At 46.8% G+C, this 16,404-nt stretch overlaps 1 protein-coding gene across 1 annotated transcript in view; it reads right to left on the reverse strand.

The window, feature by feature from the left end:
• Positions 1-344: 344 nt before the first annotated feature.
• The window catches only part of LOC144605138 (histidine ammonia-lyase-like), a 58,844-nt gene continuing 42,784 nt past the window's right edge, over positions 345-16,404 (reverse strand). The window contains exons 15-20 of the mRNA XM_078420214.1: positions 15,205-15,270; positions 9,745-9,910; positions 7,208-7,342; positions 6,170-6,278; positions 5,055-5,124; positions 345-2,310 (exon numbers count right to left, since the gene is read on the reverse strand). Of these exons, the coding sequence (XP_078276340.1) occupies positions 2,251-2,310; positions 5,055-5,124; positions 6,170-6,278; positions 7,208-7,342; positions 9,745-9,910; positions 15,205-15,270 (606 nt within the window). The 3' untranslated portion in view covers positions 345-2,250. The remainder of the gene's footprint in view (positions 2,311-5,054; positions 5,125-6,169; positions 6,279-7,207; positions 7,343-9,744; positions 9,911-15,204; positions 15,271-16,404) is intronic.

The raw sequence follows: 16,404 nt of genomic DNA on the forward strand, positions 1-16,404 counted from the left end.
AATATGAGATGCTGTTCCTCCAATTTGCGTGATCCTTGTAAAGGATCTATTTTCCACCACCCAAGTGCTTCCTTTGCAAACACCATCAAAAGCCCAGCCCCTGGACCTTGCAGGACTGACTGTCTGATTGTGGCTGCTTCTCAAATATGCTTTACTGCTCGCCCAATATTTCAATTTAATTAATTTATAGAAAATGCTGGGATTTTAGATTTCGGATTCAATACGTTCCAATGGCATTACAGATGATCCGAGCGAGGTTTGCAACATGGATTCCACGATATATTGCCACCTGTAACATTGACTGAAATGTGGAAAGATTCATGTTTTATTTAGGATTAGCTCATGTAGAACACCAGTGCACAAATAAACAGGACTTTCCTCACAACACCTTTTAGGGAATAAAAGGCAAATGGCCGAATCTGAGAATCCGGAATCAAATGAGGACAGCCGCTTTCCCAGGTCCAAAGATCCCTTCCACCCAGGTGTTCCAAGGGAGTGAAGTGCTGGCTATACTGTGTTGTTGTGCATCTGGATCTCCACAAAGCCTTGGATAAAGTGGGGTGGCACGGTGGCACAGCGGTAGAGTTGCTGCCTCACAGCGCCAGAGACCCAGGTTCCATCCCGACTACGGGTGTTGTCTGTACGGAGTTTGTACGTTCTCCCCGTGACCTGCGTGTGTTTTCTCCGGGTGCTCCGGTTTCCTCCCACATTCCAAAGACGTGCAGGTTTGTAGGTTAATTGGCGTCTGTAAAAATTGTAAATTATTTGTAGTGTGTGTAGGGCAGTGCTAGTGTACGAGGTGTTCGCTGGTTGGTGCTGACTCGGTGGGCTGAAGGGCCTGTTTCCGCACTGCATCTCGAAAATTAAATGTTCAACATGAAAATACAAAATTGACAAAAAAACTAAGCAGAAGAAACTGGGTGGACGAGGGAGGGCAGCAGAGAGCACTGTTGGACTGGAACCCTAGAGAGCACTGTTGGACTGGGACCCTAGTGAGCACTGTTGGACAGGGACCCTAGAGAGCACTGTTGGACTGGGACCCTAGTGAGCACTGTTGGACAGGGACCCTAGAGAGCACTGTTGGACTGGGACCCTAGAGAGCACTGTTGGACTGGGACCCTAGTGAGCACTGTTGGACAGGGACCCTAGAGAGCACTGTTGGACTGGGACCCTTACAGAGGTTAATGTCTAAGGGCATACACCTGCGGCCCACATCCACCACTGTACAAATTGCCTGGATTGTGAAATGAGATACATGTTGGTCAGAATCAAGGACAACGCCAAATCTGGTGAAGGGAGTGGGCCATTGGGTATGACGGAGGGCGATGTAAAATGTCAGGGCACTGAAACCAGATGCCATCTAATCCAGTGCAAAGTGCAAGTGTTAGGAGGCCCTCACTCATTGAATGGCATTCAACTTCAAACAGAAATGGGTCTTCGCCATTAAATCAAGGCAGCTGGAGTTTAGTGATGCCCAGATCCCAAGAGTAAGTAGATTCTAAGCTGGGTCCAGGTTTGGAATTCAGGAGAATACAGTACTTCATTAGTATTAAGGGTGTCAGGGGTTATGGGGAGAAGACAGGAGAATTGGGTTAGGAGGGAGAGATAGAGCAGCCATGATTGAATGGCGGAGTAGCCTTGATGGGCCGAATGGCCAAATTCTGCTCTTCTCACTTGTGAACTTATGAGTCATTCCAGAGACAGATGTGTGACCAAGGTAGACTCGCTGGACGGCACCGACTCGGTGGGCCGAATGGCCTGTTTCTCTAAACTAAACTAAGTTCTATGTGAAGACGTGATGAGCAGGTGATTAGCCTTTGCTTATTTTAGGGCAGGATGGTGGCACAGTGATAAGCTGCTGCCTTACAGCGCCAGAGGCCCAGGTTCAATCCTGACTATCAGTGCTGTCCATATGGAGTTTGTACGTACACCCCGTGACCGTGTGGGTTTTCTCCGGGTGCTCCGGTTTCCCCCCACACTCCACAGATGTGCAGGTTTGTAGGTTAATTGGCTTCTGGAAATAATACATTGTCCCTAGTGTATGTAGGATAGAGTTAGTGAGCAGGGATCGCTGGTCGGCACGGACTCGGTGGGCCGAATGGCCTGTTTCTCTAAACTAAACTAAACTATTTCTTCTTTCTCGCGCTGGGGTGGAAGGGCTGCATTCCGCCATCATTTTAAAAGAGTTTTGATCACATTTATCTCCCAAGCACCCATTCCTTGTTGAATGTGGATTAACAAGGCCGATGATTATTCTGGGGCGTGAGCTAGTTTGTAGAGTTGCATGTACGGCTGTACAGTTTGCCACACCTGCAAACAGAAATCACAGTGGATCACAGTACAAATAACATTGAGAATCACTTTGCTCGCTATCTGACTCTGGGACAGAGCTGATGGAGTAAAACATTGGTAGACGCCACACCCAGAGGTCATAGGAGTAGAATTAGAATATTTGGCCCATTGAGTCTACCCCACCATTCAATCATGGCTGAGCTATCTTTCCCTCTCAACCCCATTCTCCTGTTTACTGTTGGTTTGTCTTTATGTGTATGTATGTATGCATATGTATACATATGTGTGTGTGCATATGTATACGTATAGCAGTATATACTGTATATGTACAATATATGTATGTGTGTGTGTGTGTGTGTGTGTGTGTGTGTGTGTGTGTGTGTGTGTGTGTGTGTGTGTGTGTGTGTGTGTGTGTGCATCTATATATATATATATATATATGTACACACATGCACCAATCAGCCAAAACGTTATGACCACTGACAGGCGAAGTGAATAACATTGATTATCTTGTTACAATGGCACCTGTCAGGGGGTGGGATATATTAGGCAGCAAGTGAACAGTCAGTTCTTGAAGTTGATGTGTTGGATGCAGGAGAAATGGGCAGGAGTAAAGACCTGAGCGACTTTGACAAGGGCCAAATTGTTATGGCCAGACGACTGGGTCAGAGCATCTCTGAAACGGCAAGGCTTGTGGGGTGCTCCCGGTCAGCAGTGGTGAGTACCGACCGACAGTGGTCCGAGGAGGGACAAACCACAAACCGGCGACAGACAGGGTGTTGGGTACCCAAGGCTCATCGATGCGCGAGGGCAACGAAGGCTAATCCGTTTGGTCCGAACCGACAGAAGGTCGACTGTGGCACAAGTCACAGAAAATTTTAATGGTGGTCACGGGAGGAATGTGTCACAATACACAGTGCATCGCACCCTGCTGCGTATGGGGCTGCACATGGAGGACCAACAGCATATTAGGCAGGTGGTCATAATGTTTTGGCTCATCAGCTCATAATGATTTGGCTGATCGGTGTATATATACGTGTGTCTATGTGGGTGGAAATCAGAAATAAAACTAAAGAAGCTGAAAATACTCGACAGATCAGGCGGCATCCACATAGAAGGAAGCAGAATGAACATTTCAGGTCAATGACCGATCATTTGACCATTTACAGCAGATTATATGTTGATTATTAATGACCAGAGAATTCATTTTGCTGATGTTGACGGTGGAGAAATCGCTGACCGTAGCCCCAGGGGGAGCTCCACTCATTGTGTTCAGGTAGGACAGCAAGGTCATTAATGTCCACCCAGGGAGAGTTCCGCTCGTTGTGTTCAGGTAGGACAGCAAGGTCGTTAATGTCCACCGAGCGATCACGTAGAGTCACCACTGGACGTTGTTTCCTGAAGGCCCGACTCCCAACAGAGCAGCATGACCTCAGTACCACATGGAAGGTCAGCCTGGCTTGTGGAACTCGACTGCAGGAAGGAACTGCAGATGCTGATTTGCACTGAAGAAAGACACAAAGTGCTGGAGTAACTCAGCGGGTCAGGCAGCATCTCTGGAGAAAAGGAATAGGTGACGTTTCGAGTCGAGACCCTTCTTCAGACCCTTCTCCAGTCGGAAGAAAGGTCGCGACCCCAAACTTGACCTATTCCTTTTCTCCAGTGATGCTACCTGACCCTCTGAGTTACTCTAGCAGTTTGTGTCTATCTTCAGTAGAAGACTCAGGATTAAATAGAATGGGAAGACGGTTGTGTCTCAGATGCTAAAGTGGATCCTTTAGGCCTTAACCACACTTGGTGCATACATACTGCAGTGAGATACCACACTGACCACTCAACTGCACAGAAGGAACTCTAAAATGGACGAGTCGCACCCTGGCCACTCCCTCTTCTCCCCTCTCCCATCAGGCAAAAGGTACAGAAGTGTGAAAACGCATACCTCCAGATTCAGGGACAGTTTCTTCCCAGCTGTTATCAGGCAACTGAAGCATCCTACCACAACCAGAGAGCAGTGCTGAACTACTCTCTACAGCGTCGGAGACCCTCGGACTATCCTTGATCGGACTTTACTGGCTTTACCTTGCACTAAATGTTATTCCCTCATCATGTGCACTGTAAATGGGTCGATTGTAACCATGTATTGTCTTTCCGCTAACTGTTCAGCGCGCAACAAAAGCTTTTCACTGTACCTCGGTACACGTGACAATAAACTGAACTGAGCTGATCTTCCGTTGTCCTTGGTTTTCACGTTGCTGCTCAGGTGCAAGGATGAGTTGCAACACACAGTTGGAAACAAAACTCATCCTCCTTCTCAGAATGTCAAGGGTTACAGGGCGAAAGCAGGAGAATGGAGTTGAGCGGGAAAGATAGATCAGCCATGATTGAACGGTGGATGAATTGGACAAAATGGCCTAATTCTGCTCCTGGAACTTATGAACTTACGAACCATCTGACACTTAGAGTGATACAGTCACTTTAGCTCAACGTGCTCACACCAGCCAACATGTCCCATCTACACTAGTCCCACATGCCTGCATTTGACGCATATCCCTCAAAACCCGTCCGATCCATGTCCCTGTCTAATTGTTTCTTAAACGTTGCAATAGTCCCTGCCTCAACTACCTCCTCAGGCAGCTTGTTCCATACACCCACCACCCACTTCATTAAGTTTAAATCTGGGCAGCAAATTGGAAATATGTCCCTCTACATATAAACATAGGGATCTGCAGAACCCTGGGCTGGCTGGAGCGGTGATAACTTGCCTGCTCTTCAGTCAGCAGCTTCTGGACCTTCGCAATGTCTGGAGCCATGAATCGGTCTTTAACCAAGGGCCTGCAAAAGGGAAAGAGTCAAAGCAGGAAAGAAGGCAACACGCCAGTGGAAGGCACTCCTCACTACAATCTGTCCCAGGCTATGAACAGCTGACATGGACAAATGGACATTCCATAGATCTCTCTCTCTATATATATATCCCTCTATATCTCTATATCTCTCTCTATCTCTATCTCTATCTCTCTCTATGTCTCTCTATGTATCTCTCTCTCTATCTCTATCTCTATCTATCTATCTCTCGCTCACCATCTCTCTCTCTATCTCTATCTCTATCACTCTCTATCTATCTCTCTCTATCTCTCTCTATTTCTCTCTATCTCTATCTATCTCTGTCTATCTCTCTCTCTCTCTCTATCTCTCTCTGTCTCTCTCTGTACTCACTGAGTTTAGAAGGATGAGGGGAGACCTCATGAAACTTATCAACTAGTGAGCGGCCTGGATAGGGTGGATGTGGAGAGGACGTTTCCACTAGTGGGAGAGTCTAGGACCAGAGGCCACAGCCTCAGAATAAAAGACGTACCTTTAGAAAGGAGATGAGGAGGAATTCCTTTAGTCAGAGGGTGGTGAATCTGTGGAATTCTTTGTTGCCACAGAAGACTATGGAGGCCATGTCAATGGATATTTTTAAGGCGTAGATTGACTAATCTTGATCAGTACGGGTGTCAGGGGTTTTGGAGGGAAGGAAGAAGAATGGGGTTGAGAAGGAAAGATAGATCAGCTTTGATTGAATGGAGGAATGGGGTGAATGGCCTAATTCTGTTCCTATAACATGAAGTACCAGTTGATTTAATTGTAGGAATAGATGCACACAGAGTGATTGGATCAATCACCTCGATATCATTAAAAACATCAGCAATAGTTGCTTTTGAGGTGATGGGTTCAAATGGAGCAGAGAGGGGAATGGGGCAGGTACAGCTCACACCTGTGGAGGAAGTCCGAGTACAATTTTCTCAGAGGGAGGAGTTTTGGGAGGTAGTGTGGAGGGACTAACGTGACTGAAGCATCGATGTCCGTCATTATAACTGGGCCAAACGTGCTGACTTACTTCACCAGTGAGCGGACAAGTTGGTAGACACTCTCCAAAGGTCGCGTAGTGTGTAGGGGACGGACAAACTCAAGACCTTGACAGGCTGCGAGGAGTTCGATAGCAAGCACTGCAAGAAAAGATTGCCCACATCAACCGTTCAACCATCAGTCCAACCAGCCTGATCTGATGTGCAGGAAGGAGCTGCAGATGCTGGTTTACACCGAAGATGGACACAAAATGCTGGAGCAACTCTTCGGACTGAGGAAGGGTCTTGACCCAAAATGTCACCCATTCCTCCTCTCCAGAGCTGCTGCCTGTCCCGTTGAGTTACTCCTGCATTTTGGGTCTCGTCTGATCTGATGCCAAATGACTAACTTCATCAACAAAATCTGACATTACGATGAAAATCAATCAAAAATGCAGACTCTGGAAAGATGAAATAAAACCTGTAAATGGTGGGAAAGCTCAGGTGACATTGGTGTGAAGAGAAACAGTTAACATTTCACATCTGAGAGTTTCTCTCTCCCTTGATGCTGCCTGACCTGTTGAGTTTTTCTATCATTGTGTTTTTATTTCTGCCGTTCACACGTACGTCCATCAAACAGTGAGAGGTAAGGTTAATTTAATAATTTGGATTCCATTAGAATTACAGCAAGTGATTTGAACAGAGTCTAAGTTGACAAAAGGGCGGTAGAGTTGCTGCCTTACAGCGAATGCAGCGCCGGAGACCCGGGTTCGATCCCGACTACGGGTGCTGTCTGTGCGGAGTTTGTACGTTCTCCCCGTGACATGTGTGGGTTTTCTCTGAGATCTTTGATTTCCTCCCACACTCCAAAGACTTTGGAGGCTTTGGTTTCCTCCCACACTCCAAAGACGTACAGGTATGTAGGTTAATTGGCTTGGTAAATGTAAAAATTGTCCCTAGTGTGTGTAGGATAGTGTTAATGTGCGGGGATCGCTGGTCGGCGCGGACCCGGTGGGTCGAAGGGCCTGTTTCCGCGCTGTATCTCCAAACTAAACTAAAGAGGTGATCTGCAGCGGGTGATCTCTCCATACCTTGTTCGACGTGCTCGATGACCCTGAGTGCTTTCCTGGCAGACCATCCGCCCATGGACACGTGGTCCTCTGTGGCAGCGCTGGTGGACAGCGAGTCCACTGATGACGGGTGGCACAGGACCTTGTTCTCAGACACTGGAGATACATTGCGTTGTCACTGGGTTACTGGAATTCTCATTGCTTTATTTTATTGCCTTTTTACGTGTATTTGTGTGAGGAAGGACATTCTTGCTATTGAGGGAGTGCAGTGCAGGTTTACAGGGTAATTCCTGGGATGGCAGGACCAACATATGATGAAAGAATTGGTCGACTGAGGTTATATTCACTGGAATTTAGAAGGATGAGAGGGGATCTTATAGAGACATATAAAATTCATAAGGGATTGGACAGGTTAGATGCAGGAAAAATGTTCCCGATGTTGGGAAAGTCCAGAACCAGTCACAGTTTAACAATTTAGGACTGAGATGAGGAAAAACTTTTTCACCCAGAGAGTTGTGCATCTGTGGAATTCTCTGCCACAGAAGGCAGTGGAGGCCAATTCACTGGATGTGTTCAAGAGAGAGTTGGATTTAGCTCTTAGGGCTAACGGAATCAAGGGATATGGGGAGAAAGCAGGAACGGGGTACTGATTTTGGATGACCAGCCATGATCATATTGAATGGCGGTGCTGGCTCGAAAGGCCGAATGACCTACTTCTGCACCTATTTTCTATGTTTCTAACAGAAAATGTGGAAAAATGTTCCTTTGCGCTCCAAGGAATAGAGTCCCAGTCTACTCAACCCACTTCAAATAGCTTTCTGCATCCCCTCCCCTTCCAAGTTCTGCCACCAGTCTTACTGTCTCTGACTACATTCTATCTCTGTCCTGCCCACTCCCCTGACATCAGTCTGAGGAAGGGTCTCGACCCAAAACATCACCCATTCCTTCTCTCCAGAGATGCTGCCTGACCCGCTGAGTTACTCCAGCATTTTGTGTCTATCTACTCAACCTCTCCCGACAGCTCAGACCCTCTAGTCCTGCATCATCCTTGTAAATCTTCTCTGTACCCTTTCCAGCTTGGCAACATCTTTCATGTAACATGGTGCCCAGAACTGAACACAATACTCTAAATGCAGCCTCACCAACGTCTTATACAACTGCAACATGATCTCCCAACTTCTATACTCAATACTCTGTTAATTTTGACACCGTCCTTTTCTCAGACTGAGATTGTTACATTTCGGAGAATCTGTTTTTTGCAGTTGAAGTGGACAAATGAAGTCATTCTGCAGTCTGGTAATCCGTGCCCGTAACCTCCACCTCACCACAGTTCGGGTGACGGAAATTTGCAGAAGCAGAAATTAGAAACCACTGCTCACTAAATTGAGATACGGAATAAAATACACTCTTGGGAAATTTATGTCAAAAATAATAGATAATTAAACATTTCTTTCTCCCATTTCTTGACACAGGCAGAGAGGACATGGCTTCAGGGAAGATTGCAATGTGATCGTTTTCAGCTGTAGGTACACTACATCTCCCTACATGTGCAGGTCACCTGTAAGTATTTCAGTTACGTGATTGATTCGATATTGGCCTTTCGGGTTTAGAAACACAGTGCAGTTACAGGCCCTTCGGCCCACTGAGTCCATGCCGTCCAGCGATCACCTTACACACTAGCACTATCCTACACACTAGGGACAATTTACAATTTAACCAGAGCTAATTAACCTATAAACCTGTCCTTACACCTTCTCCCTGCCGACCATTGTTTAACTTTGTTTAGAGAGCTACAGCGTGGTAACAGGCCCTTTGGCCCACTGAATCCGTGCTGACCAGCGATCACCCCGTACGCCAACCTACACACACTAGGGACAATGTTATACAGCTTTCCCAAGGCAATTAACCCACAAAGCTGTATGTTTTTGGAGTGTGGGAGGAAACCAGAGCCCCCACATTTAACGTTGACATTAAATATCAATGGATATTGTTAAGGCAGAGATTGACAGATTCTTGATTGGTGTGGGTGTCAGGGGTGATGGGGAGCATGGGGTTAAGAGGGAGAGATGGATCAGCCATGATTGAATGGTGGAGTTGACTTGATGGGCTGAATGGCCTCATTCTGCTATGATCAGGGGTTGGACACGTTAGAGGCAGGAAACATGTTCCCAATGTTGGGGGAGTCCAGAACAAGGGGCCACAGTTTAAGAATAAGGGGTAGGCCATTTAGAACTGAGATGAGGAAAAACATTTTCAGTCAGAGAGTTGTGAATCTGTGGAATTCTCTGCCTCAGAAGGCAGTGGAGGCCAATTCTCTGAATGCATTCAAGAGAGAGCTAGATAGAGCTCTTAAGGATAGCAGAGTCAGGGGGTATGGGGAGAAGGCAGGAACGGGGTACTGATTGAGAATGATCAGCCATGATCACATTGAATGGCGGTGCTGGCTCGAAGGGCCGAATGGCCTCCTCCTGCACCTATTGTCTATTGTCTATTGTCTATCACTTATGAACATGAACTTGTTTAATGTTGAAGTGTCCAAACTGAAGAGGAGTTGGTACCTAAAGCTGCCGCAGTGCAGTGCGCCACCATGAAGCCACAGTTCAGGCCACCCTCGTTGGCCAGGAAGGCAGGCAGGCCGCTCAGGGACGGGTTACACAGCCTCTCGATACGTCTCTCGCTGATGGAAGCCAGCTCGTGAACGCCGATCGCCAGGTAGTCGAGAGCCTGCAGGTGATTCAAGGAGACAGGCTGGAGGAGTCCACAGCCCACAGTGGACCTGCACGTAATTATTCTTCAGCAATGTCAGAGGCAACCTCTTCAGACGATTAGATCAAAACCCCCAAAACGGCAGGTCAAAAATGACACTGATGTCGTTAATGGGTGGACAAGGAAGTGTTTCAGTGGATACTCAGCCCACCTGGCCTTGACTGTCCACAATGTCACAACAATGCTTCATCCAAGTCCTACCCGCCTGAAGCCCTTGGCAAAGACTCGGCTCCAAATAGCACACGTCTGTGACAGTCAGAATCCTTTGGCAGCTCCCCTTCTTGAGATCTCGGCAGGTCAATCAGTCATAGAGTGATACCGCATGGAAACAGGCCCTTTAGCCCAACTTGCCCACACCAACCAACATGTCCCATCTACACTAGTCCCACCTGCCTGCGTTTGGCCCATACCCTTCTAAACTTGTCCTATCCATGCACCTCTCTAAATGTTTCTTAAACATTGTATAGTACCTGCCTCAACGACCTCCTCCAGCAGCTTGTTCCATACACCCACCATACCTTGTGTAAAATAGTAACCTCTCGCGTTCCTATTAAATCCTTTCCCCTTCACCTTAAATCTGTGTCCTCTGGTTCGAGAGACTCTGTGCATCTACCCGATCTGTTCCTCTCATGATTTTGTACACCTCTATAAGATCACCCCTCATCCACCTGCGCTCCAAGGAATGGAGTCCAAGCCTGTTGAACTTCTCCCTATCGCTCAGGCCCTCGAGTCCTGGCAACATCCTCGTAGGTTTTCTCTGCACCCTTTCTTGCTTGACAACAGGTATTATTTAACATTGGGTACCCCACACTATACAGGCCTGGTGCCTGCACAATCCTTCAAATGTCATTGCATCCTGATGGACAAATACAAATATTCCACTTTCCCAAATCTTAAAATCTTGCAGGGTATTCTTTTATGTTATAGAATCATAGACAGATACAGCACAAACACAGACTCTGTGGACCACCGACTCTGCACCAGACTGCTGGCATTCACTGCGGTCAGATACCTGCTCCACTTTCACTTGCTGGAGTCAGCATCTACAAGGACTGAGAAGACACCAGCTGGATGCTTCAGTCACATGGTGACGTGGTTTTGCAGTACTGAGGCAATAAGATCATCAGAAACAGTTGCTGGAGTCAGCCATTGGGCCTCTCCCTCCTCAGATGTCATTCAATAAGATCATGGCATTGCTGGAAGCATGTGGAGGCTGTAGACAGGGTGGAGAGGAGGTTTACCAGAACGCTGCCCGGATTAGAGGGTTTCAGCTACAGGGAGAGGGTGGAGAGAGGGTGCAGAGGAGGTTTACCAGAACGCTGCCCGGATTAGAGGGTTTCAGCTACAGGGAGAGGGTGGAGAGAGGGTGCAGAGGAGGTTTACCAGAATGCTGCCTGGATTAGAGGGTTTCAGCTACAGGGAGAGGGTGGATAGATTTGGAATGTTTTCTCTGGAATGTCAGAGGTCCAGGGGAGACTACATAGAAGTATATACAATTATGTGGAAAGATAAGGTCAGAACCTTATTCCCCAGGGTGGAAATGTCCAACACTAAAGGGCAGAGCTATACGGTGACAGCGGGGCAGTTTAATGGAGATGTGGGGGGCTAGATTATTGCACAGAGGGTGGTGACGGCCTGGAACACATTGCCAAGGGTGGTGGTGGAGGCAGATACGATAGTGGCGTTTAAGAAGCTTTTAAATAGGCAGATGGAAGTGCAGGGAATGGAGGGGTTTGGATCATGTGCTGGCAGATGAGATCAGTTCAGATAGGCATCATGTTCAGCACAAACATCGTGTTCCTGTCCTGTACTGGTCTATCTTCTATTGGTCTCTAGTAACAAATTCCAGAGATTCATTCCACATTGATGAAACATACAAACATAGACGATGTAGATAAACATGGCAGATAAGCATTCAACACAATAGTCCCCAGCAGACTGGTTGAGAAGCTGCTGGAACTGGGGCTTAGCACCCCTCTGTGTGCCTGGGTCCTGGACTTTCTCACTGCCAGGCCCCAAGTGATCAGGATGGGGGAACACACATCTAGCTCCCTCACCCTGAACATAGGATCCCCCCAGGGCTGCGTCCTTAGCCCCCTACTGTACTCCCTGTACACACATGACTGTGGGGCCAGGTTCAGCTCAAACATGTACACGCCACTCGAGATGTACACGCCACTCGAGATAAATGGGTCTATTGTGGATAGGGTGAGCAGTTTCAAATACTTGGGAGTCCGCATCGCAGAGGATCTGACGTGGGCAACGCACATTGCCGCACTGGTGGGTAAGGCTAAGCAGCGCCTTTACTACCTTAGACAACTGAGGAAATTCAGAGTGTCGCTGAGGATCCTTCATTGCTTCTACTCTGGGGCTGTAGAGAGCATCCTGTCCGGCAACATTACAGTCTGGTTTGGGAACAGCTCTGCCCAGGACAGGATGGCCCTGCAGAGAGTAGTGCGTTCGGCAGAACGCACCATGGGAACTACACTCGTCCCCCTGCAGGACCTATACATCAGGAGGTGCAGATCCAGAGCAAGCAAGATCATGAGGGACCCCTGCCACCCCAGTAACGGACTGTTCCAGATGCTACGATCAGGCAAACGTCTCCGCTGTCACGCTGTGAAAACGGAGAGGATGAGACGGAGCTTCTTCCCACAGGCCATCAGGACTGTCAACTTTTATAACCCCAGAGACTAAATTTTTGTCGACACTTTTTGTGCTATGTTTAGTAACTTATTAACTTTATTTATATGCTGCAACTGTAATTCTTTTTGTGCACAACCCGCAGGCATTGCCACTTTCATTTCACTGCACATCGAGTATGTGTATGTGACAAATAAATTTGACTTGACTTGACATAGACACTGTGGATAGAGTTGAGGAATTGTAAAGGTAAGAAGACACTAATGGGTGTTATCTACAGACCCCCAAAACAGTAGCCTGGATATAGAGTGTAAGTTGCAGCAGGAGTTAAAATTGGCATGTAACAAAGGTAATGCCACTGTGGTGATGGGGGATTTCAATATGCAGGTAGACTGGGAAAATCAGGTTGGTTCTGGACCCCAAGAAAGGGAGATTGTAGAGTGCCTCCGAGATGGATTCTTAGAGCAGCTGCTACTGGAGCCTACCAGAGAAAAGGCAATTCTGGATTTAGTGTTGTCCAATGAGCCAGATTTAATAAGGGAACTCAAGGTAAAGGAATTGCTTGGAGATAGTGACCATAATATGATTAGTTTTAATCTGCAATTTGAGAGGGAGAAGGTTAAACCAAGAATGTCAGTGTTGCAGTTGAACAAAGAGGACTAAAGCTTCTTTAGGTATGTTAAGAGAAAAAGATGAGTAAAGACAAATGTGGCAAAGAGTAGGAATAAACGGGTCCTTTTCAGAATGGTACGCAGTGGAGAGTGGAGGACTGCCGCAAGGCTCGGTGTTGGGGCCGCAACTATTTACAATATATGTTAATGATTTGGATGATGGAATTAGAAGTAACACTAGCAAGTTTGCGGATGACACAAAGCTGGATGGCAGTATGAACTGCGAAGAGGGTGTTAGGAGGTTGCAGGGTGACTTGGACAGGTTGAATGAGTGGGCAGATGCATTGCAGATGCAGTATAATATAGATAAATGTGAGGTTATCCACTCTGGCGGCAAAAACAAGGAGGCAGATTATTATCTCAATGGTGTCAGATTAGGTAAAGGGGAAGTGCAACTAAACCTTGGTGTCCTTGTACACCAGTCACTGAAAGTAAGCGTGCAGGTACAGCAGGCAGTGAAGAAAGCTAATGGCATGTTGGCCTTCATAACGAAAGGATTTGAGTACAGGAGCAAAGAAGTCCTTCTGCAGTTGTATAGGACCCTGGAGAGACCACATCTGGAATATTGTGTACAGTTTTGGTCTCCTACTTTGAGGAAGGACCTCCTTGCTATTGAGGCAGTGCAGCGTAGGTTCACGAGGTTAATCCCTGGGATGGAGGGAGTGTCATATGAGGAAAGATTGGAAAGACTGGGCTTGTATTCATTGGAGTTTAGAAGAATGAGAGGGGATCTTATAGAGACGTATAAAATTTTAAAAGGACTAGACAAACTAGATGCAGGAAAAATGTTTCCAATGTTGGGGGGAGTCCAGAACCAGGGGACACAGTCTAAGAATAATGGGGAGGCCATTTAAAACTGAGATGAGAGGAAACTTTTTCACCCAGAGAGTTGTGAATTTGTGGAATTCTCTGCCACAGAGGGCAGTGGAGGCCAATTCACTGGATGAATTTAAAAGAGAGTTAGATAGAGCTCTAGGGGCTAGTGGAATAAAGGGATATGGGGAAAAGTTGGGCACGGGTTACTGATTGTGGATGATCAGCCACGATCACAATGAATGGATCGAAGGGCCAAATGGCCTCCTCCTGCACCTATTTTCTATGTTTCTGTGTTTCTATGTTTCATTCATCTGGGCGCTGGAGAGTGCAGACCCCATCAGTTTAATCTCTATTCAGGAATTCAGGAATCCCCTTTCCCAGGAATCATCTAGGAATCTCTGTTTAGTTTAGTTTAGTTTAGATTGGAGATATAGTGTGGAAACAGGCCCTTCGTCCCCCTGAGTCCACGACGACCAGCGATCACATTAACTATCCTACACACACGAGGGACAACTTACAATTTTACTAAGCCAATTAGTCTACAAATCTGTACGCCTTTTGAGTGTGAGAGGAAACTAGAGCACCCGGAGAAAACCCATGTAGGTCATGGGGGAATGTACAAACTCTATACAGATAGCATCCGTAGTCAGAATTAAACCCAGGTCTCTGGCGAGGTGAGGCAGCAACTCTACCTGCTGTGTCTATCTGCTGTGTAGGAAGGAGCTGCAGATCTTGTTTTATACTGAAGATAGACACATCAGGCAGCATCTCTGGAGAAAAGGAATAGGTGACGTTTTGGGTCGGGACCCTTCTTCAGACCAGGAATCTCTGTGTCGATGGTTATGGGGAGAAGGCAGGACAATGGGGTTAGGTGGGAGAGATAGATCAGCCATGATTGAATGGTGGAGTAGACGATGGGCTGAATAGCCTAATTCTACTCCTATCACTTATGATCTTATGATAAATATGTTACCCATTCAGTAGGGAGTCCATACCTGTACGGATATTTCAAATGACATCTCACCAGGACATCTAGACCCTTGTATCATCCTATTGGCGATTTTACTTAGAATTTCTTAGAAACAAATCATGAAACAGATGATGAGCAAACTGAACACTTACTTTAGCAGGATATTCACCATGGAAGTTTCCACCTGAAATAATCTCCCCTCTCTCTGCAAATACAATCTGAAAACTGATTAAGAAATAAAATTGTTCGGGTTTTAAAGGATGCAAACAGATTCTCATTGAAACTAAAGCTGGGGGAACACTCCAACATTCAACAAATCTGGTGCACTGAGTTTCATTCAAGTATGGTAAATTACAAATGATTTGGTGGGAATAGATTGGGTAAACGCACAGAGTCTCTTGCCCAGATTAGGGGAATTGAGAACGAGAGAGGATAGGTTTAAGATGAGGGGGGAAGATGTAATAGGAACTTGAGGGATAACATTTTTACACAAAGGATGGTGGGTGTATGGAATGAACTACCGGAGGAAATAGATGAAGCAGGGAACATTGCAACGTTTAAGAGACGTTTAGACAGGTGCATGGATATGATGGGGTTGGTGGGATATGGGCCAAATGCAGGCAGGTGGGACTAATGTAGATGGGACATGGTGGTCGGTGTGAGCAAGTTGGACCGAAAGGTTTGTTTCCACGATGTAAGACTCTATGATATACCTCCTATTCTTCCACAAAATTGGGCACCTGCAAACTTGGAAAAGCATGGAGAGGTTTTATGTAAAACTGAAAACGAGACATTTATGTTCACTTTCAGATCGAGATGATTCAATTCTCCATCATGGCTTCTTATGGGCAGCACAGTGGGGCAATGGGTGGCACAGTGGGTGGCATAGTGGAGCAATGGGTGGCACAGTGGTGGAATGGGTGGCACATTGGGGCAATGGGTGGGGCAATGGATGGCACAGTGGCATAATAGGTGGCACAGAGGCTCCACTGGTAGTGCCACTGCCTCACAGCACCTGAGATCAGGGCTCCAACCTGACCTCAGGTGCTCTCTGTGTGGAGTTTGCTGGTTCTCCATGTGACCGTGTGGGTTTCCTCTGGGTGCTGCCGTTTCCTCCCACATCCCAAAGATGTGTGGGTTTGTTTAGTTTAGTTTCGTTTATTGTCATGTGCACTGAGGTACAGTGAGAAGCTCTTGTTGCGTGCTAGTCCAGGCAGTGAAAGGTTTATACTGTAGGGACATAGGGATTGGCCAGGTAGTCTAGAACCTTCGGATTGGTTTATGGTCACGGGGTGAGGGAGCGCGAGGTATTTAAATGCCTGGCGCCAAACTGTAGTTAGAGATTAGATTAG

This window comes from Rhinoraja longicauda, chromosome 23 (assembly GCF_053455715.1).
Source record: "Rhinoraja longicauda isolate Sanriku21f chromosome 23, sRhiLon1.1, whole genome shotgun sequence".
In the NCBI taxonomy this organism is placed as follows: domain Eukaryota; kingdom Metazoa; phylum Chordata; class Chondrichthyes; order Rajiformes; family Arhynchobatidae; genus Rhinoraja; species Rhinoraja longicauda.